Source organism: Ranitomeya imitator, chromosome 4 (assembly GCF_032444005.1).
Source record: "Ranitomeya imitator isolate aRanImi1 chromosome 4, aRanImi1.pri, whole genome shotgun sequence".
NCBI lineage: Eukaryota > Metazoa > Chordata > Amphibia > Anura > Dendrobatidae > Ranitomeya > Ranitomeya imitator.
The window spans coordinates 432,969,699-432,994,515 of record NC_091285.1 but is presented as its reverse complement, the minus strand read 5'-3'; the positions used below and the strand labels follow the sequence as shown (position 1 = coordinate 432,994,515).

At 44.6% G+C, this 24,817-nt stretch overlaps 1 protein-coding gene across 1 annotated transcript in view; it reads left to right on the top strand.

The window, feature by feature from the left end:
- The window catches only part of CRABP1 (cellular retinoic acid binding protein 1), a 59,488-nt gene that overhangs the window by 16,977 nt on the left and 17,694 nt on the right, over nucleotides 1-24,817 (top strand). Inside the window, exon 3 of the mRNA XM_069765562.1 lies at nucleotides 8,710-8,823. Within this exon, the coding sequence (XP_069621663.1) occupies nucleotides 8,710-8,823 (114 nt within the window). The remainder of the gene's footprint in view (nucleotides 1-8,709; nucleotides 8,824-24,817) is intronic.

Here is a 24,817-nt window from a genome sequence, read left to right as displayed (position 1 = left end):
CAATGCCAGACCTCATGTGGCTGCAGTGTGTCAGCATTTCCTTAAAGATGAAGGCATTGAAGCTATGGACAGGCCTGCCCATTCCCCAGACCTGAATCCGATTGAACACATCTGGGACATCATGTCTCGCACCATCCAGCAACGTCACGTTGCACCACAGACTGTCCAGGAGTTGGTGGATGCTTTAGTCCAGATCTGGGAGGAGATCCCTCAGGAGACCATCCGCTGCCTCATCAGGAGCATGCCCAGGCATTGTAGGGAGGTCATACAGGCACATGGAGGCCACACACACACACTACTGAGCATCATTTCCTTATTTTAAGGCATTTCCACTGAAGTTGGATCAGCCTGTAATTTGATTTTCCACTTTGATTTTGAGTATCGTTCCAAATCCAGGCCTACATTGGTTAATAAATTTGATTTCCATTGATGATTTTTGTGTGATTTTGTTTTCAGCACATTCAACTTCATACAAAACAACATATTCAATGAGAATATTTCATTCATCCAGATCTAGGATGTGTTATTTGAGTGTTCCCCTTTACTTTTTTGAGCAGTATTATATCTACTATATAATTGTCTAAGGGTCACTTCCATCTTTCTGTCTGTCTGTAACGGAAATCCCAAGTCACTGATTGGTCGCAGCAAAAGAGCCACAACCAATCAGCGATGGGCACAGTTCAGCGGCAAAATGGCCGCATCCCTACTATCCGCTGTCAGTGCCCCCTCCATACTCCCCTCCAGTCAGCGCTCACACAGGGTTAATGGCAGCATTAACGGACCGCGTTATGCCGCGGTGTAACGCACTCGGTTAACACTACTATTAACCCTGTGTGACCAACTTTTTACTATTGATGCTGCCTATGCAGCATCAATAGTAAAAAGATCTGTTAAAAATAATAATAAAAAAATAGTTATATACTCACCTTCCATCGGCCCCTCTGATCCAGAACAGGCCTTTCCCGCTCCTCGCGACACTCCGGTGACCACTCCACGCATTGCGATCTCGCGAGATGATGACCTAGCGGTCTCGCGAGACCGCTACGTCATCTCGCGAGACCGCAATGGACTCTTGGGACCGGAGCGCGCAAGGAGCCTCGGTAAACGCTTCGCCTGGATCCGGGGGCCAACAGAAGGTGAGTATATAACTATTTTTTATTTTGATTCTTTTTTTTAACAGGGATATGGTGCCCACGTTGCTATATACTACGTGGGCTGTGCAATATACTAAATGGGCTGTGCTATACACTACGTGGGCTGCTATACACTACGTGGGCTGTGTTATACACTATGTGGGCTGTGTTATACATTACGTGGGCTGTGTTATATACTGTGTGCGTGGGCTGTTATATACTATGTGAGCTGTGTTATATGCTACGTGGGCTGTTATAAACTACGTGGCTGTTTTATATATGCCATGTGGGCTGTGTTATATACTACATGGCTGTGCTATATACTCCGTGGGCTGTTATATACTATATACTTCGTGGCTGTGTTATATACTCCGTGGGCTGTGCTATATACTACATGGCCGGCCGCGAACAATCTGCAACAGGCGCAGTCCGGCCGCGAATTGGCACGGGATTTGAACCACGCTTCGCTAATTGGTTGCGCCAGGCCGGATAAATCCTGTGTATTCAATGTATTATTCTAAAATCTTCATAAATAAACTACATACATATTCTAGAATACCCGATGCGTTAGAATCGGTCTAATATGTACAGTAATATATACAGTGGGGCAAAAAAGTATTTAGTCAGTCAGCAATAGTGCAAGTTCCACCACTTAAAAAGATGAGAGGCGTCTGTAATTTACATCATAGGTAGACCTCAACTATGGGAGACAAACTGAGAAAAAAAAATCCAGAAAATCACATTGTCTGTTTTTTTAACAATTTATTTGCATATTATGGTGGAAAATAAGTATTTGGTCAGAAACAAACAATCAAGATTTCTGGCTCTCACAGACCTGTAACTTCTTCTTTAAGAGTCTCCTCTTTCCTCCACTCATTACCTGTAGTAATGGCACCTGTTTAAACTTGTTATCAGTATAAAAAGACACCTGTGCACACCCTCAAACAGTCTGACTCCAAACTCCACTATGGTGAAGACCAAAGAGCTGTCAAAGGACACCAGAAACAAAATTGTAGCCCTGCACCAGGCTGGGAAGACTGAATCTGCAATAGACAAAACAGCAAAGCCAGCCACTAAATTTTAAAACTTAACATTTAATATGTATACTTCTAAAACAATATCTTATGTTTAAAATTATAATTAGGTGCTCATGCGTACCAGTGCACTAGACAAAAAATAGTTTGATCTCACCAAACGCCGTTTCTCTCCTTCTTATAGATTTCTGTGCTTTTTCAGAGCACGGCGTAGGGGAGAGACAAGTAAACCTTTTCCCCTCAAGGGGGAGACGAAGGGGAGGGGGTGGGGGTTGAAACCTATCTCCCCTGTCGTGCCCCGTGTATAAGTCTCCCGCCCTGACAAGGGCAGTTCCCAAGTTTGAGCCTGTTTAAATGAAGCCCATTGGAAAATATAGCCACCCTGGATAATGTATCGTCTTATACTTCCTTTTTTCTTCCCGACGCGTTTCCCTCCCCGTTATGGGGGTTCATCAGGGGATTGAAAGAATGTCCAGGTTCATGAAGGTATTCTGCAGTGGCAGACAAAACCTCATCTAGTAGTATCCTCCATGTGAGGGTCAAGCAGTCTGCTAGATGGAGGATACTACTAGATGAGGTTTTGTCTGCCACTGCAGAATACCTTCATGAACCTGGACATTCTTTCAATCCCCTGATGAACCCCCATAACGGGGAGGGAAACGCGTCGGGAAGAAAAAAGGAAGTATAAGACGATACATTATCCAGGGTGGCTATATTTTCCAATGGGCTTCATTTAAACAGGCTCAAACTTGGGAACTGCCCTTGTCAGGGCGGGAGACTTATACACGGGGCACGACAGGGGAGATAGGTTTCAACCCCCACCCCCTCCCCTTCGTCTCCCCCTTGAGGGGAAAAGGTTTACTTGTCTCTCCCCTACGCCGTGCTCTGAAAAAGCACAGAAATCTATAAGAAGGAGAGAAACGGCGTTTGGTGAGATCAAACTATTTTTTGTCTAGTGCACTGGTACGCATGAGCACCTAATTATAATTTTAAACATAAGATATTGTTTTAGAAGTATACATATTAAATGTTAAGTTTTAAAATTTTGTGGCTGGCTTTGCTGTTTTGTGTATTAATATTGGTCAGAGGCGTCTAGAACGTTACGTTTGGACTTTTGTTTTGCTAAAGTAATGAATCTGCAATAGCCAACCAGCTTGGAGTGAAGAAATCAACAGTGGGAGCAATAATTAGAAAATGGAAGACATACAAGACCACTGATAATCTCCCTCGATCTGGGGCTCCACGCAAAATCCCACCCCGTGGGGTCAGAATGATCACAAGAACGGTGAGCAAAAATCCCAGAACCACGCGGGGGGACCTAGTGAATGAACTGCACAGAGCTGGGACCAATGTAACAATGCCTACCATAAGTAACACACTACGCCACCATGGACTCAGATCCTGCAGTGCCAGACGTGTCCCACTGCTTAAGCCAGTACATGTCCGGGCCCGTCTGAAGTTTGCTAGAGAGCATTTGGATGATCCAGAGGAGTTTTGGGAGAATGTCCTATGGTCTGATGAAACCAAACTGGAACTGTTTGGTAGAAACACAACTTGTCATGTTTGGAGGAAAAAGAATACTGAGTTGCATCCATCAAACACCATACCTACTGTAAAGCATGGTGGTGGAAACATCATGCTTTGGGGCTGTTTCTCTGCAAAGGGGCCAGGACGACTGATCCGGGTACATGAAAGAATGAATGGGGCGATGTATCTTGAGATTTTGAGTGCAAACCTCCTTCCATCAGCAAGGGCATTGAAGATGAAACGTGACTGGGTCTTTCAACATGACAATGATCCAAAGCACACCGCCAGGGCAACGAAGGAGTGGCTTTGTAAGAAGCCTTTCAAGGTTCTGGAGTGGCCTAGCCAGTCTCCAGATCTCAACCCTATAGAAAACCTTTGGAGGGAATTGAAAGTCCGTGTTGCCAAGCGAAAAGCCAAAAACATCACTGCTCTAGAGGAGATCTGCATGGAGGAATGGGCCAACATACCAACAACAGTGTGTGGCAACCTTGTGAAGACTTACAGAAAACGTTTGACCTCTGTCATTGCCAACAAAGGATATATTACAAAGTATTGAGATGAAATTTTGTTTCTGACCAAATACTTATTTTCCACCATAATATGCAAATAAAATGTTAAAAAAACCAGACAATGTGATTTTCTGGATTTTTTTTCCTCAGTTTGTCTCCCATAGTTGAGGTCTACCTATGATGTAAATTACAGACGCCTCTCAACTTTTTAAGTGGTGGAACTTGCACTATTGCTGACTGACTAAATACTTTTTTGCCCCACTGTATATATATATAGTGGGGCAAAAAAGTATTTAGTCAGTCAGCAATAGTGCAAGTTCCACCACTTAAAAAGTTGAGAGGCGTCTGTAATTTACATCATAGGTAGACCTCAACTATGGGAGACAAACTGAGGAAAAAAAATCCAGAAAATCACATTGTCTGTTTTTTTAACATTTTATTTGCATATTATGGTGGAAAATAAGTATTTGGTCAGAAACAAACAATCAAGATTTCTGGCTCTCACAGACCTGTAACTTCTTCTTTAAGAGTCTCCTCTTTCCTCCACTCATTACCTGTAGTAATGGCACCTGTTTAAACTTGTTATCAGTATAAAAAGACACCTGTGCACATCCTCAAACAGTCTGACTCCAAACTCCACTATGGTGAAGACCAAAGAGCTGTCAAAGGACACCAGAAACAAAATTGTAGCCCTGCACCAGGCTGGGAAAACTGAATCTGCAATAGCCAACCAGCTTGGAGTGAAGAAATCAACAGTGGGAGCAATAATTAGAAAATGGAAGACATACAAGACCACTGATAATCTCCCTCGATCTGGGGCTCCACGCAAAATCCCACCCCGTGGGGTCAGAATGATCACAAGAACGGTGAGCAAAAATCCCAGAACCACGCGGGGGGACCTAGTGAATGAACTGCAGAGAGCTGGGACCAATGTAACAAGGCCTGCCATAAGTAACACACTATGCCACCATGGACTCAGATCCTGCAGTGCCAGACGTGTCCCACTGCTTAAGCCAGTACATGTCCGGGCCCGTCTGAAGTTTGCTAGAGAGCATTTGGATGATCCAGAGGAGTTTTGGGAGAATGTCCTATGGTCTGATGAAACCAAACTGGAACTGTTTGGTAGAAACACAACTTGTCGTGTTTGGTGGAAAAAGAATACTGAGTTGCATCCATCAAACACCATACCTACTGTAAAGCATGGTGGTGGAAACATCATGCTTTGGGGCTGTTTCTCTGCAAAGGGGCCAGGACGACTGATCCGGGTACATGAAAGAATGAATGGGGCCATGTATCGTGAGATTTTGAGTGCAAACCTCCTTCCATCAGCAAGGGCATTGAAGATGAAACGTGGCTGGGTCTTTCAACATGACAATGATCCAAAGCACACCGCCAGGGCAACGAAGGAGTGGCTTCGTAAGAACCATTTCAAGGTCCTGGAGTGGCCTAGCCAGTCTCCAGATCTCAACTCTATAGAAAACCTTTGGAGGGAGTTGAAAGTCCGTGTTGCCAAGCGAAAAGCCAAAAACATCACTACTCTAGAGGAGATCTGCATGGAGGAATGGGCCAACATACCAACAACAGTGTGTGGCAACCTTGTGAAGACTTACAGAAAACGTTTGACCTCTGTCATTGCCAACAAAGGATATATTACAAAGTATTGAGATGAAATTTTGTTTCTGACCAAATACTTATTTTCCACCATAATATGCAAATAAAATGTTAAAAAACAGACAATGTGATTTTCTGGATTTTTTTTTCTCAGTTTGTCTCCCATAGTTGAGGTCTACCTATGATGTAAATTACAGACGCCTCTCATCTTTTTAAGTGGTGGAACTTGCACTATTGCTGACTGACTAAATACTTTTATGCCCCACTGTATATATATATATATATATATATATATATATATCCAAATGACGGAGGCAGCACACCATTAGTAGTGAAAAAAGCAGGAGCTACTTTTAAAAGTAGCTCCTGCTTTTTTCACTACCAATGGTGTGCTGCCTCCGCTTTTTGGATTCCTACATTTGAGGTTTGGTCTATGCCTGGGGGGCTCTGCACCCGACTCTATTTTTGTATTTTCACTTTTGTGTTTTTTGTATATATATATGTATATATATATATAGATAGATAGATAGATAATAGAGAGAGAGAGAGAAATATATATAAAAAATGCATTGCTTGCAGACCTCAAGTAATGAAGAAAAAAAAAACAAAAAAAAACACAAGTTCATAATGATTTAGAAATAACAATACTAATGTTTTAACTCAGGAAGAGTTCAGAAATGAATATTTTGTGGAACCAGGATTTTTAATCACAGCTTTCATGCGTCTTAGCTTGCTTTCCACCAGTCTTTCTCACTGCTTTTGGGTGACCTTATGCCACTCCCGGTACAAAAATGTACGCAGTTCTTCTTTGTGTGATGGCTTGTAACAATCCATCTTCCTCTTGATTACATTCCAGAGGTTTTCAATGTAGTTCAGATCTGGAGATTGGGCTGACCATGACAGGGATTTGATGTGGTGGTCCTTCATCCACACCTTGATTGACATAGCTGTGTGGTATGGCGTACTGTCCTGCTGGAAAAACCAGTCCTCATAGTTGAGGAACAATGCCTGAGCAGAAGGAATCAACTGCTTTTCTAGGATAACCTTGTATGCTGCTTGATTCTTACGTCCTTCACAAAGATTAACTTGTCCAATTCTAGCCTTGCTGAGGCATCCCCAGATCATCAATGATCCTCCACCAAATTTCACAGTGGGTGCAAGACACTGTGGCTTGTGCATCTCTCCAGGTCTCCGTCTAACCATTAGATGACCAGGTGTTGGGCAAAGCTGAACATTAGACTCATCAGAGAAGATTACCTTACTCCTGTCCGCTATGGTCCAATCCTTATGGTCTTTCGCAAACTTCAGCCTGGTTTTGCTTCGCTTCTCATTGATGAAAGGATTTTTTCTAGCTTTACATGACTTGAGTCCTGCCTCTAGGAGCCTGTTACAAACTGTTCTTGCCATGCACTTCACCCCAGCTGCCATTTGCCATTCCTTTTGTAGGTCACTTGATGTCATTCTGCGGTTGCTGACTGACATTCGAACAAGATGACGGTCATCCTGGACAGTGGAGAGTCATTTTCTCCATTTGCCAGTCTGTAGCTTTATTGTCCTCAATGTCTGTTGCTTGACCTTGTTGTAATGGACAGGCGTTTTAGAAATTTTGAGGATGGAGGCAACATGACGCTCACTTTGTCCTTCTGCTAGTAAAGCCAGAATTGAGCCCTTCTTCTCCTCACTCAAGACTTTTCAACTCCTTTTGCTTGGTTAAAAGTTATTTTTTCATTCCTATTACTTTTGGGATATTACTGGCACTTGTTTTGCCATCCAGCTTGTCCTATTGCAAGAGGATTGTGAACACCACAGCAGTGTTTTTTATATTTATCTTCAGTTAATAAGATTTGGTTCAGGTGATCACCTAATCAGAAGCACATTAAGTAGAATGAGGTTTACTCTGGTTGGAATTTAACTGACACTGGAATGGAACGGCTGTCAAACATTTAGAGAAGCTGATTGTTATAAAACTGTGCAGTGGTCTCTTATATATTCAGCTCTGGCAAAAAGTATGTGTTTTAACTGGCCAGTGTCAGGAGGCCAGACATGATGTGTGCAGCTGTGACGCTAGTCACTTCTCACGGCCAAGCCATGAGTCAGAGTGGTCAAGGAGTCCGAGGTCAGAAGCCAGGAGGGTACGTCATAAATAGAAGGAAGAGACAAAAGCGTAGTCAGGTAATGTTCTGAGGTCAGAGTACCTGGAGGATAACGGATCAGAGCAGAAGGGGTTAAACAGGTGGGTAGTCAGAACAAAGTCCAAGGTGAGGCAAAAGATCAAACATAGAACTCAAGGAACAGAGAGCACAGCACTAACCTCACAAGATGAATGTACGTCTCGCAGTGTTCTTGGAAAGTCAGCTCAGTTAAGAAGCTTGGCCATTAAGGGGAATAATAAACACATAAGACAGCCGATGCCTTACAGTCTCAGATTAGATAGTCGAGCTGCCAATCAACGCACTGACAGCTTCAGCACACCCCTATACCAGATTGGATGGCCGAGCTGTCAATAACTACATCCCAGACACCCTGAGGGGTGGAACCGTGACAGCAGCTTCTTGGAGACCACTCTATTAGTATTTACATTGATTGTGGCCCATTTTTTAAATCAGAAATTTCTTGCATTACTGAACATTAAAGTAAATTATCATTTAAAAGTTAGTGAAAATTGCATGAAGATATATTTTAGAATTGCAAAAGCAGTGATTTTTTATTTGATTTCTTGAGTTGATTTTGGTTTACAACATTATGACCAAATAGAACAACGCAGCTAAGTGTTTCTAAATGAATTGTAGAGATCTTTCTTACATTCATATTTCCAATGCTACTAATAATATTGCTTTTGCTTACTATGCACGTACCCAAGCGTAACATAAGCTAACTTTTTTTTCTGTTTATCAGAGTTTTCCTGTTTGGGAAAAAGAAAATAAGATCTACTGTAAGCAAAATCTGGTAGATGGGAACGGGCCCAAGACTTTCTGGACTCGAGAGCTCATAGGAGACGAACTGATATTGGTGAGGCGATACAATAATATGTATGTTTGATTATTTCTTGTAAAGTTAACGGGTTGTCCAGCCATAAAAAAACAAAAACAAACAATTAGCTTAAAATATTATAAAATAAAAAGGATGACAGTACAAAGACTATCGAGGGACCAGGAAGGTGAGTATGGCTTCATTTAATATGTTATAGCATTCTAAAATGTTCTTTTATTAATGGCTGGACAATATCTTTACATGTACAGCGATTTCTAGATAACCTTCGAAATTCGAATAACATCTAGAAATGATAATTTGGAAACTAAATGCATACCAGGAAATAATTTAACCTCATTATTACACTGTGAATAAACTTTAAATTTATTCTGAGTGTCGGAGAGTACTTATGATTTACTCTCTCTATATATTAATATAAAGTAGATGTTATTATTAATCATAAAGTGGATATTTATCCACTTTATTAATGAATCTGGCACTTTGAACTATCTGCAGGGGTACACTTAGAAATATTACTTAGGTTGGCCCTAAGGTGCCCACTGCCTTTCATCTTCCTCAAACTTTAGATAGATTCCAAGTTTTTCTCTCTGTCCAGCTCAATGGCCAGAACCAGTAGCCATGGCCCATCCTCATGTACTTGTAACATGTGGGAGCACAGAAGAGAAGTGGATGCACAGCAACAACTCCAGTCATAGTCAAGCGCTTTCTATCTTTATACTGTATTTCTATTGACATGGCAATATTTAGAGAGGTGGAATACATAATGGCGCCAATTCATTAAGACTGGAGTTTCATACTCTTGTCTTAATGAGGCGTGTGCAGGAATAAGATGTGCCTAATTAATTAGGAGTCACACACCACTTAATGAATTTGGAGCATCTTATCAGTGACATGCGACTCCATGCTAATTGTCAGAAATGCTACTCCAGTCAAAGACCGGAGTAACATTTATGGCATAAGAAACACAGCCACTTTTGTTAATTAGATTTTGTTTTGACAAAGTTTACTGTCTTGATAAAATTGCATGTTAACTTGTTCTACAGATCAGTAATATTATGGGGATACCAAATTTATATACCAACCATTTACTTACTATTTCCCATTCTTGCTCTAATTTACCTTAGGCACAGCTGCATGTGTCAAAGCACAATATAGAACTAAATCCTAATGAGATGAACTGGAATATTAGTTGGTATGCATGCAAATGTATAGGTGCACTGGCCGCTAAACTGACAAAACCTAAGATAAAAACAAAATGAGCAAATACTGTGCAGTAAATAAATAAATACAAGAGTGCTTGAAAATAACATAGGCACCTAGTTAACATCATTTTGGTAAAAAAAAAAAGCCATCCCACCACTTCAAGGTGATCTTATTCAGTACGGTCCTAACCTCTCGTATTAAAACGTTATCAAATGTCAATGTCAATGTCAAATGATGTAAATGTGAATAAGGGCCGAGCAGGATCGAGACACCCAATAATGGACACCCAGCCATGGGGAGCTATATAAAAGTAATGTCCAGCTTAAAGAAAAGGGAGGCCACAGACTTATTTGCACAGAGTGCAAAAACCTGAAACAAAAACCTCAAGGGATGAACTGGAATATAAGTTGGTATGCATGCAACGTGTGGGCACTGTTATGAATTGGTGATTCAAAACCACAATGGACCTGGTGAATACGAGCACAGAAAATGACCTGATAGTTGCTAATCACATAGGACGAGCTCTGAGACATGGGAACTCTGCTGACCGCAATCCCTAATCTTATCACACCACACTAGAGGTAGCCGTGGAGCGCTCCTGACCAGACCTAGGCGCCTCGGGCACAGCCTGAGAAACTAGCTAGCCCTGAAGATAGAAAAATAAGCCTACCTTGCCTCAGAGAAATTCCCCAAAGGAAAAGGCAGCCCCCCACATATAATGACTGTGAGTAAAGATGAAAATACAAACACAGAGATGAAATAGATTTTAGCAAAGTGAGGCCCGACTTACTGAATAGACCGAGGATAGGAAAGATAGCTTTGCGGTCAGCACAAAAACCTACAAACAACCACGCAGAGGGCGCAAAAAGACCCTCCGCACCGACTAATGGTACGGAGGTTGTTGTGATCAGGTAATTCAGAACCACAATGGACCTTGAAGTTCAGAGCACACAAAGTGACCTGACAATTACCAAAAACATAGGACGAGCTCTGAGACGTGGGAACTCTGCTGACCGCAATCCCTAATCCTATCACACCACACTAGAGGTAGCCGTGGATTGCGCCTAACGCTCCCTATGCAACTCGGCACAGCCTGAGAAACTAACTAGCCCTAAAGATAGAAAAATAAGCCTACCTTGCCTCAGAGAAATTCCCCAAAGGACAAGGCAGCCCCCCACATATAATGACTGTGAGTAAAGATGAAAACACAAACACAGAGATGAAATAGATTTAGCAAAGTGAGGCCCGACTTACTGAATAGACCCAGGATAGGAAAGATAGCTTTGCGGTCAACACAAAAACCTACAAACAACCACGCAGAGGGGCAAAAAGACCCTCCGCACCGACTACCGATACGGAGGTGCTCCTTCTGCGTCTCAGAGCTTCCAGCAAGCAAGAAAAACCAATATAGCAAGCTGGACAGAAAATATAGCAAACAAAAATAACACAAGCAGAACTTAGCTTATGCAGGATAGACAGGCCACAGGAACGATCCAGGAGGAAGCAAGACCAATACTAGAACATTGACTGGAGGCCAGGATCAAAGCACCAGGTGGAGTTAAATAGAGCAGCACCTAACGACTTAACCTCATCACCTGAGGAAGGAAACTCAGAAGCCGCAGTACCACTCTCATCTACCAAAGGAAGCTCATAGACAGAACCAGCCGAAGTACCACTCATGACCACAGGAGGGAGCTTGGCCACAGAATCCACAACAGTACCCCCCCCTTGAGGAGGGGTCACCGAACCCTCACCAGAGCCCCCAGGCCGACCAGGATGAGCCACATGAAAGGCACAAACCAGATCGGCAGCATGGACATCAGAGGCAAAGACCCAGGAATTATCTTCCTGACCATAACCTTTCCACTTAACCAGATACTGGAGTTTCCGTCTCGAAACACGAGAATCCAAAATCTTCTCCACTATATACTCCAATTCCCCTTCAACCAAAACCGGAGCAGGAGGATCAATAGATGGAACCACAGGTGCCACGTATGTCCGCAACAATGACCTATGGAACACGTTATGGATGGAAAAAGAAGCTGGAAGAGTCAAACGAAAAGACACAGGATTAAGAACCTCAGAAATCCTATATGGACCAATGAAACGAGGCTTAAATTTAGGAGAGGAAACCTTCATAGGAATATAACGAGATGACAACCAAACCAAATCTTCAACACGAAGTCGGGGACTCACACAGCGCCTGCGGTTAGCGAAACGTTGAGCCTTCTCCTGGGACAAAGTCAAATTGTCCACTACATGAGTCCAAATCTGCTGCAACCTATCCACCACAGTATCCACACCAGGACAGTCCGAAGATTCAACCTGCCCTGAAGAGAAACGAGGGTGGAACCCAGAATTGCAGAAAAACGGCGAAACCAAAGTAGCCGAGCTGGCCCGATTATTAAGGGCGAACTCAGCCAAAGGCAAAAAGGACACCCAATCATCCTGATCAGCAGAAACAAAACATCTCAGATATGTTTCCAAGGTCTGATTGGTTCGTTCAGTCTGGCCATTTGTCTGAGGATGGAAAGCCGAGGAAAAAGACAAATCAATGCCCATCCTAGCACAAAAGGATCGCCAAAACCTCGAAACAAACTTGGAACCTCTGTCAGAAACGATGTTCTCCGGAATGCCATGTAAACGAACCACATGCTGGAAGAACAATGGCACCAAATCAGAGGAGGAAGGCAATTTAGACAAGGGCACCAAATGGACCATCTTAGAGAAGCGATCACAAACCACCCAAATGACCGACATTCTTTGAGAGACGGGGAGATCCGAAATAAAATCCATAGAGATATGTGTCCAAGGCCTCTTCGGGACCGGCAAGGGCAAAAGCAACCCACTGGCACGAGAACAGCAGGGCTTAGCCCGAGCACAAATCCCACAGGACTGCACAAAAGAACGCACATCCCGCGACAGAGACGGCCACCAAAAGGATCTAGCCACCAAATCTCTGGTACCAAAGATTCCAGGATGACCAGCCAACACCGAACAATGAACCTCAGAGATAACTTTATTCGTCCACCTATCAGGGACAAACAGTTTCTCCGCTGGACAACGGTCAGGTCTATTAGCCTGAAATTTTTGCAGCACCCGCCGCAAATCAGGGGAGATGGCAGACAAAATTACCCCCTCTTTGAGAATACCCACCGGCTCAGGCAAACCCGGAGAATCGGGCACAAAACTCCTAGACAGGGCATCCGCCTTCACATTTTTAGAGCCCGGAAGGTACGAAACCACAAAGTCAAAACGGGAGAAAAACAGCGACCAACGAGCCTGTCTAGGATTCAACCGTTTGGCAGACTCGAGATAAGTCAAGTTCTTGTGATCAGTCAAGACCACCACGCGATGCTTAGCTCCTTCAAGCCAATGACGCCACTCCTCGAATGCCCACTTCATGGCTAGCAACTCTCGATTGCCAACATCATAATTTCGCTCAGCAGGCGAAAATTTCCTGGAAAAGAAGGCGCATGGTTTCATCACCGAGCAATCAGAACTTCTCTGCGACAAAACAGCCCCTGCTCCAATTTCAGAAGCATCAACCTCGACCTGGAATGGAAGCGAAACATCTGGTTGGCACAACACAGGGGCAGAAGAAAAACGACGCTTCAACTCCTGAAAAGCTTCCACAGCAGCAGAAGACCAATTGACCACATCAGCACCCTTCTTGGTTAAATCAGTCAACGGTTTAGCAATACTAGAAAAATTATTGATGAAGCGACGATAAAAATTAGCAAAGCCCAGGAACTTCTGCAGACTCTTCAGAGATGTTGGCTGAGTCCAATCATAAATGGCCTGAACTTTAACAGGGTCCATCTCGATAGTAGGAGAAAAAATGAACCCCAAGAATGAAACCTTCTGAACACCAAAGAGACACTTTGACCCCTTCACAAACAAAGAATTAGCACGCAGGACCTGGAACACCATACTGACCTGCTTCACATGAGACTCCCAATCATCCGAGAAGACCAAAATATCATCCAAGTATACAATCAGGAATTTATCCAGGTACTCTCGGAAGATGTCATGCATAAAGGAATGAAACACTGATGGAGCATTAGAAAGCCCGAATGGCATAACTAGGTACTCAAAATGGCCTTCGGGCGTATTAAATGCTGTTTTCCATTCATCGCCCCGTTTAATACGCACAAGATTATATGCACCACGAAGATCTATCTTGGTGAACCAACTAGCCCCCTTAATCGAAGCAAACAAATCAGACAGCAGCGGCAAGGGTTACTGAAATTTGACCGTAATTTTATTTAGAAGGCGGTAATCAATACAAGGTCTCAGCGAACCATCCTTCTTGGCCACAAAAAAGAACCCCGCTCCCAATGGCGACGATGACGGGCGAATATGACCCTTCTCCAAAGACTCCTTCACGTAACTCCGCATAGCGGCGTGCTCAGGTACAGATAAATTAAACAGTCGACCTTTAGGAAACTTACTACCAGGAATCAAATCGATAGCACAATCACAATCCCTATGCGGAGGTAGGGCATTGGACTTGGGCTCATCGAATACATCCCGGTAATCAGACAAAAACTCTGGGACCTCAGAAGGGGTGGATGATGAGATAGACAGAAATGGAACATCACCATGTACCCCCTGACAACCCCAGCTGGACACAGACATTGATTTCCAATCTAATACTGGGTTATGGACTTGTAGCCATGGCAACCCCAACACGACCACATCATGCAGATTATGCAACACCAGAAAGCGAACATCCTCCTGGTGCGCAGGAGCCATGCACATGGTCAGCTGGGTCCAATACTGAGGCTTATTCTTGGCCAAAGGCGTAGCATCAATTCCTCTCAATGGAATAGGACACGGCAAGGGCTCCAAGAAAAACCCACAGCGCCTAGCAAACTCCAAGTCCATCAAATTCAGGGCAGCGCCTGAATCCACAAATGCCATGACAGAATAGGAAGACAAAGAGCAGATCAAAGTAGCGGACAAAAGAAATTTCGACTGTACCGTACCAATGGTGGCAGACCTAGCGAACCGCTTAGTGCGCTTAGGACAATCGGAGATAGTATGAGTGGAATCACCACAGTAGAAACACAGCCCATTCTGACGTCTGTGTTCTTGCCTTTCAGCTCTGGTCAAAGTCCTATCGCACTGCATAGGCTCAGGTTTATGCTCAGATAATACCGCCAAATGGTGCACAGATTTTCGCTCACGCAAGCGTCGACCGATCTGAATGGCCAAAGACATAGACTCATTCAGACCAGCAGGCATAGGAAATCTCACCATGACATCCTTAAGAGCTTCAGAGAGACCCTTTCTGAAAATAGCTGCCAGCGCACATTCATTCCATTGAGTGAGCACGGACCACTTTATAAACTTCTGACAATAAATCTCTATCTCATCCTTCCTGACCCTGACACAGAGCCAGCAAATTTTTCTCTGCCTGATCCACTGAATTAAGTTCATCGTACAGCAATCCGAGCGCCAGGAAAAACGCATCAATATTACATAATGCAGGATCTCCTGGCGCAAGGGAAAATGCCCAGTCTTGAGGGTCGCCACGTAATAAAGAAATAATGATCTTAACTTGTTGAACTGGGTCACCAGAGGAGCGGGGTTTCAAAGCCAGAAATAGTTTACAATTATTTTTAAACTTCAAAAACTTAGTTCTATCTCCAGAAAATAACTCAGGAATAGGAATTTTAGGTTCTAACATAGGATTCTGAACCACTAAATCTTGAATATTCTGTACATTTATAGCGAGATTATCCATCAAAGAGAACAGACCCTGAATGTCCATGTCCACACCATGTGTTCTGAACCACCCTGATGTAAAGGGGAAAAGAAAGACAGAACACAGTGCAAAGAAAAAAAAATGGTCTCAGAACTTCTCTTTTCCCTCTATTGAGAAGCATTAGTACTTTAGGCCTCCAGTACTGTTGTGATCAGGTAATTCAGAACCACAATGGACCTTGAAGTTCAGAGCACACAAAGTGACCTGACAATTACCAAAAACATAGGATGAGCTCTGAGACGTGGGAACTCTGCTGACCGCAATCCCTAATCCTATCACACCACACTAGAGGTAGCCGTTGATTGCGCCTAACGCTCCCTATGCAACTCGGCACAGCCTGAGAAACTAACTAGCCCTAAAGATAGAAAAATAAGCCTACCTTGCCTCAGAGAAATTCCCCAAAGGAAAAGGCAGCCCCCCACATATAATGACTGTGAGTAAAGATGAAAACACAAACACAGAGATGAAATAGATTTAGCAAAGTGAGGCCCGACTTACTGAATAGACCGAGGATAGGAAAGATAGCTTTGCGGTCAACACAAAAACCTACAAACAACCACGCAGAGGGGCAAAAAGACCCTCCGCACCGACTAACGGTACGGAGGTGCTCCCTCTGCGTCTCAGAGCTTCCAGCAAGCAAGAAAAACCAATATAGCAAGCTGGACAGAAAATATAGCAAACAAAAATAACACAAGCAGAACTTAGCTTATGCAGGACAAACAGGCCACAGGAACGATCCAGGAGGAAGCAAGACCAATACTAGAACATTGACTGGAGGCCAGGATCAAAGCACCAGGTGGAGTTAAATAGAGCAGCACCTAACGACTTAACCTCATCACCTGAGGAAGGAAACTCAGAAGCCGCAGTACCACTCTCATCCACCAAAGGAAGCTCATAGACAGAACCAGCCGAAGTACCACTCACGACCACAGGAGGGAGCTTGGCCACAGAATCCACAACAGGAGGTGCTTCCTCTGCGTCCCAGAGCTTCCAGCAAGCAAGACAAACCGATATAGTAAGCTGGACAGAAAAAAATAGCAAACAAAAGTAACACAAGCAAAACTTAGCTTATGCAGGGCAGACAGGCCACAAGAACGATCCAGGAGAGAGCAAGACCAATACTGGAACATTGACTGGAGGCCAGGAACAAAGAACTAGGTGGAGTTAAATAGAGCAGCACCTAACGACTTAACCTCGTCACCTGAGGAAGGAAACTCAGAAGCCGCAGCCCCACTCACATCCACCAAAGGAAGCTCATGGACAGAACCAGCCGCAGTACCACTTATGACCACAGGAGGGAGCTTGACCACAGAATTCACAACAGTACCCCCCCTCTTGAGGAGGGGTCACCGAACCCTCACCAGAGCCCCCAGGCCGACCAGGATGAGCCAAATGAAAGGCACGAACCAGATCGGCAGCATGAACATCAGAGGCAAAGACCCAGGAATTATCTTCCTGACCATAACCCTTCCACTTAACCAGGTACTGGAGTTTCCGTCTCGAAATACGAGAATCCAAAATCTTCTCCACTATATACTCCAACTCCCCCTCAACCAAGACCGGGGCAAGAGGATCAATGGATGGAACCACAGGTGCCACGTATCTCCGCAACAATGACCATAATGAATACATTATGGATGGAAAAAGAAGCTGGAAGGGTCAAACGAAAAGACACAGGATTAAGAACCTCAGAAATCCTATACGGACCAATGAAACGAGGCTTAAACTTAGGAGAGGGAACTTTCATAGGAATATAACGAGACGACAACCAAACCAAATCCCCAACACGAAGTCGGGGACTCACACAGCGCCTGCGGTTAGCGAAACGTTGAGCCTTCTCCTGGGACAATGTCAAATTGTCCACTACATGAGTCCAAATCTGCTGCAACCTATCCACCACAGTATCCACACCAGGACAGTCCGAAGACTCAACCTGCCCTGAAGAGAAACGAGGATGGAAACCAGAATTGCAGAAAAACGGCGAAACCAAAGTAGCCGAGCTGGCCTGATTATTAAGGGCGAACTCAGCCAAAAGGCAAAAAGGACACCCAATCATCCTGATCAGCAGAAACAAAACATCTCAGATATGTTTCCAAGGTCTGATTGGTTCGTTCAGTCTGGCCATTTGTCTGAGGATGGAAAGCCGAGGAAAAAGACAAATCAATGCCCATCCTAGCACAAAAGGCTCGCCAAAACCTCGAAACAAACTGGGAACCTCTGTCAGAAACGATGTTCTCCGGAATGCCATGTAAACGAACCACATGCTGGAAAAACAATGGCACCAAATCAGAGGAGGGCAACTTAGACAAGGGTACCAAATGGACCATCTTAGAGAAGCGATCACAAACCACCCAAATGACCGACATCTTTTGAGAGATGTGGAGATCCGAAATAAAATCCATAGAGATATGTGTCCAGGGCCTCTTTGGGACCGGCAAGGGCAAAAGCAACCCACTGGCTGTGAACAGCAGGGCTTAGCCCGAGCACAAATCCCACAGGACTGCACAAACGAACGCACATCCCGCGACAGAGACGGCCACCAAAAGGATCTAGCCACCAAATCTCTGGTACCAAAGATTCCAGGATGACCTGCCAACACCGAACAATGAACCTCAGAAATAATTCTACTCGTCCATTTATCAGGGACAAACAGTTTCTCCGTTGGGCAACGGTCAGGTCTATTAGCCTGAAATTTTTGCAGCACCCACCGCAAATCAGGGGAGATGGCAGACAAAATTACCCCCTCTTTGAGAATACCCGCCGGCTCAGGCAAACCCGGAGAGTCGGGCACAAAACTCCTAGACAGGGCATCCGCCTTCACATTTTTAGAGCCCGGAAGGTACGAAACCACAAAGTCAAAATGGGTGAAAAACAGCGACCAACGAGCCTGTCTAGGATTCAACCGTTTGGCAGACTCGAGATAAGTCAAGTTCTTATGATCAGTCAAGACCACCATGCGATGCTTAGCTCCTTCAAGCCAATGACGCCACTCCTCGAATGCCCACTTCATGGCCAGCAACTCTCGATTGCCAACATCATAATTACGCTCAGCAGGCGAAAACTTCCTGGAAAAGAAGGCACATGGATTCATCACCGAGCCATCAGAACTTCTTTGCGACAAAACAGCCCCTGCTCCAATTTCAGAAGCATCAACCTCAACCTGGAACGGGAGCGAAACATCTGGCTGGCACAACACAGGGGCAGAAGAGAAACGACGCTTCAACTCCTGAAAAGCTTCCACAGCAGCAGAAGACCAATTGACCACATCAGCACCCTTCTTGGTTAAATCAGTCAACGGTTTAGCAATACTAGAAAAATTACTGATGAAGCGACGATAAAAATTAGCAAAGCCCAGGAACTTTTGCAGACTCTTCAGAGATGTCGGCTGAGTCCAATCATAAATGGCCCGAACCTTAACAGGGTCCATCTCGATAGTAGAAGGGGAAAAAATGAAACCCAAAAATGAAACCTTCTGAACATCAAAGAGATACTTTGACCCCTTCACAAACAAAGAATTCGCACGCAGGACCTGGAACACCATTCTAACCTGCTTCACGTGCGACTCCCAATCATACGAGAAGACCAAAATATCATCCAAGTATACAATCAGGAATTTATCCAGGTACTCTCGGAAGATGTCATGCATAAAGGACTGAAATACTGATGGAGCATTGGAAAGCCCGAATGGCATAACCAGGTACTCAAAATGGCCCTCGGGCGTATTAAATGCTGTTTTCCATTCATCGCCCTGTTTAATACGCACAAGATTATACGCACCACGAAAATCTATCTTGGTGAACCAACTAGCCCCCTTAATCCGAGCAAACAAATCAGACAGCAGCGGCAAGGGGTACTGAAATTTGACTGTGATTTTATTTAGAAGGCGGTAATCAATACAAGGTCTCAGCGAACCATCCTTCTTGGCCACAAAAAAGAACCCTGCCCCCAATGGCGACGACGACGGGCGAATATGACCCTTCTCCAAGGATTCCTTTACGTAACTCTGCATAGCGGCGTGCTCAGGTACAGACAAATTAAACAGTCGACCTTTAGGAAACTGTTATGAGAGGCAATTCAGTACCACAATGGACATAGCGGTCAGAGCACATACAGTGATCTGACAATAACCCAAAATCATAGAACGAGCTCTGAGACATGGGAACTCTGCAGACCGCAATCCCTAATCCTCTCCAAACAACACTAGAGGCAGCCGTGGATTGCGCCTAACTCTGCCTATGCAACTCGGCACAGCCTGAGAAACTAACTAGCCTGAAGATAGAAAATAAGCCTACCTTGCCTCAGAGAAATACCCTAAAGGAAAAGGCAGCCCCCCACATATAATGACTGTGAGTAAGATGAAAAGACAAACGTAGGGATGAAATAGATTCAGCAAAGTGAGTACCGACTTTCTTAACAGAGCGAGGATAGGAAAGATAACTTTGCGGTCTACACAAAACCCTAAAGGAAACCACGCAAAGGGGGCAAAAAGACCCTCCGTACCGAACTAACGGCACGGAGGTACACCCTTTGCGTCCCAGAGCTTCCAGCAAAACAATTAGACAAGCTGGACAGAAAAAATAGCAAACAAATAGCAAAGAAGAACTTAGCTATGCAGAGCAGCAGGCCACAGGAATGATCCAGGGCAAACAAGTCCAACACTAGAACATTGACAGGAAGCCAGGATCAAAGCATTAGGTGGAGTTAAGTAGAGAAGCACCTAACGACCTCACCAGATCACCTGAGGGAGGAAACTCAGAAGCCGCAGTACCACTTCCCTCCACCAACAGAAGCTCACAGAGAGAATCAGCCGAAGTACCACTTGTGACCACAGGAGGGAGCTTTGCCACAGAATTCACAACAGTACCCCCCCTTGAGGAGGGGTCACCGAACCCTCACCAGAGCCCCCAGGCTGACCAGGATGAGCCACATGAAAGGCACGAACAAGATCGGGAGCATGGACATCAGAGGCAAAAACCCAGGAATTATCTTCCTGAGCATAACCCTTCCATTTAACCAGATACTGGAGTTTCCGTCTAGAAACACGAGAATCCAAAATCTTCTCCACAATATACTCCAATTCCCCCTCCACCAAAACCGGGGCAGGAGGATCAACAGATGGAACCATAGGTGCCACGTATCTCCGCAACAATGACCTATGGAATACGTTATGTATGGAAAAAGAATCTGGAAGGGTCAGACGAAAAGACACAGGATTAAGAACCTCAGAAATCCTATACGGACCAATGAAACGAGGTTTAAACTTAGGAGAGGAAACCTTCATAGGAATATGACGAGAAGATAACCAAACCAGATCCCCAACACGAAGTCGGGGACCCACATGGCGTCTGCGATTAGCGAAAAGTTGAGCCTTCTCCTGGGACAAGGTCAAATTGTCCACTACATGAGTCCAAATCTGCTGCAACCTGTCCACCACAGTATCCACACCAGGACAGTCCGAAGACTCAACCTGTCCTGAAGAGAAACGAGGATGGAACCCAGAATTGCAGAAAAATGGCGAAACCAAGGTAGCCGAGCTGGCCCGATTATTAAGGGCGAACTCAGCCAAAGGCAAAAAGGACACCCAGTCATCCTGATCGGCAGAAACAAAGCATCTCAGATATGTTTCCAAGGTCTGATTGGTTCGTTCGGTCTGGCCATTAGTCTGAGGATGGAAAGCCGAGGAAAAAGACAAGTCAATGCCCATCCTACCACAAAAGGCTCGCCAAAACCTTAAAACAAACTGGGAACCTCTGTCAGAAACGATATTCTCTGGAATGCCATGTAAACGAACCACATGCTGGAAGAACAATGGCACCAAATCAGAGGAGGAATGCAATTTAGACAAGGGTACCAAATGGACCATCTTAGAAAACCGATCACAGACCACCCAAATGACTGACATCTTTTGAGAAACGGGAAGATCTGAAATAAAATCCATAGAGATATGTGTCCAAGGCCTCTTCGGGACCGGCAAGGGCAAAAGCAACCCACTGGCACGAGAACAGCAGGGCTTAGCCCGAGCACAAATCCCACAGGACTGCACAAAAGTACGCACATCCCGCGACAGAGACGGCCACCAAAAGGATCTAGCCACTAACTCTCTGGTACCAAAGATTCCAGGATGACCAGCCAACATCGAACAATGAACCTCAGAGATAACTTTATTCGTCCACGTATCAGGGACAAACAGTCTCTCCGCTGCACAACGATCAGGTTTATTAGCCTGAAATTTTTGCAGCACCCGCCGCAAATCAGGGGAGATGGCAGACACAATTACTCCTTCCTTGAGGATACCCGCCGGCTCAGACAAACCCGGAGAGTCGGGCACAAAACTCCTAGACAGAGCATCCGCCTTCACATTTTTAGAGCCCGGAAGGTACGAAATCACAAAGTCAAAACGGGCAAAAAACAGCGACCAACGAGCCTGTCTAGGATTCAACCGCTTAGCAGACTCAAGATAAGTCAAGTTCTTATGATCAGTCAATACCACCACGCGATGCTTAGCTCCTTCAAGCCAATGACGCCACTCCTCGAATGCCCACTTCATGGCCAGCAACTCTCGGTTGCCCACATCATAATTTCGCTCAGCAGGCGAAAACTTCCTGGAAAAAAAAGCGCATGGTTTCATCACTGAGCAATCAGAACCTCTCTGCGACAAAACAGCCCCAGCTCCAATCTCAGAAGCATCAACCTCGACCTGGAACGGAAGAGAAACATCTGGTTGACACAACACAGGGGCAGAAGAAAAACGACGCTTCAACTCTTGAAAAGCTTCCACAGCAGCAGAAGACCAATTGACCAAATCAGCACCCTTCTTGGTCAAATCGCTCAATGGTTTGGCAATACTAGAAAAATTGCAGATGAAGCGACGATAAAAATTAGCAAAGCCCAGGAACTTTTGCAGACTTTTCAGAGATGTCGGCTGAGTCCAATCATGGATGGCTTGGACCTTAACAGGATCCATCTCGATAGTGGAAAGGGAAAAGATGAACCCCAAAAATGAAACCTTCTGCACACCAAAGAGACACTTTGATCCCTTCACAAACAAAGAATTAGCACGCAGGACCTGAAAAACTGTTCTGACCTGCTTCACATGAGACTCCCAATCATCCGAGAAGATCAAAATGTCATCAAAGTACACAATCAGGAATTTATCCAGGTACTCTCGGAAGATGTCATGCATAAAGGACTGAAACACTGATGGAGCATTGGCAAGTTCGAATGGCATCACTAGATACTCAAAATGACCCTCGGGCGTATTAAATGCAGTTTTCCATTCATCTCCTCGCCTGATTCGCACCAGATTATACGCACCACGAAGATCTATCTTGGTGAACCAACTAGCCCCCTTAATCCGAGCAAACAAATCAGATAACAATGGCAAGGGGTACTGAAATTTAACCGTGATCTTATTTAGAAGGCGGTAATCTATACAAGGTCTCAGCGAACCATCCTTCTTGGCTACAAAAAAGAACCCTGCTCCTAATGGTGACGATGACGGGCGAATATGCCCCTTCTCCAGGGATTCCTTCACATAACTGCGCATAGCGGCGTGCTCAGGCACGGATAAATTAAACAGTCGACCTTTTGGGAATTTACTACCAGGAATCAAATTGATAGCACAATCACAATCCCTATGCGGAGGTAGGGCATCGGACTTGGGCTCATCAAATACATCCCGGTAATCAGACAAGAACTCTGGAACCTCAGAAGGGGTGGATGACGAAATTGACAGAAATGGAACATCACCATGTACCCCCTGACATCCCCAGCTGGACACCGACATGGATTTCCAATCTAATACTGGATTATGGGCTTGTAGCCATGGCAACCCCAACACGACCACATCATGCAGATTATGCAACACCAGAAAGCGAATAACCTCCTGATGTGCAGGAGCCATGCACATGGTCAGCTGGGTCCAGTATTGAGGCTTATTCTTGGCCAAAGGCGTGGCATCAATTCCTCTCAATGGAATAGGACACTGCAAGGGCTCTAAGAGAAACCCACAACGCTTAGCATACTCCAAGTCCATCAAATTCAGGGCAGCGCCTGAATCCACAAATGCCATGACAGAATACGATGACAAAGAGCAGATCAAGGTAACAGACAGAAGAAATTTTGACTGTACCGTACCAATGGTGGCAGACCTAGCGAACCGCTTAGTGCGCTTAGGACAATCAGAGATAGCATGAGTGGAATCACCACAGTAGAAACACAGCCCATTCAGACGTCTGTGTTCTTGCCGTTCAACTCTGGTCAAAGTCCTATCGCACTGCATAGGCTCAGGTTTAAGCTCAGGTAATACCGCCAAATGGTGCACAGATTTACGCTCACGCAAGCGTCGACCGATCTGAATGGCCAAAGACATAGACTCATTCAAACCAGCAGGCATAGGAAATCCCACCATGACATCCTTAAAGGCTTCAGAGAGACCCTTTCTGAACATAGCTGCCAGCGCAGATTCATTCCATTGAGTGAGCACGGACCACTTTCTAAATTTCTGACAATATACCTCTATCTCATCCTGACCCTGACAAAGAGCCAGCAAATTTTTCTCTGCCTGATCCACTGAATTAGGTTCATCGTACAGCAATCCGAGCGCCAGGAAAAACGCATCGATATTACTCAATGCAGGATCTCCTGGCGCAAGAGAAAATGCCCAGTCCTGAGGGTCACCGCGCAAAAAAGAAATAACAATCAAAACCTGTTGAACTGGATCACCAGAGGAGCGAGGTTTCAAGGCCAGAAATAATTTACAATTATTTTTGAAACTCAGAAACTTAGTTCTATCTCCAAAAAACAAATCAGGAATAGGAATTCTTGGTTCTAACATAGATTTCTGATCAATAGTGTCTTGAATCTTTTGTACTCTTGCCGAGAGCTGATCCACAGATGAAGACAGACTTCTAATGTCCATCGCTACACCTGTGTACTGAACCACCCAAATGTCTAGGGGAAAAAAAAGGCAAAACACAGTGCAAAGAAAAAAAAATGGTCTCAGAACTTCTTTTTTCCCTCTATTGAGAATCATTA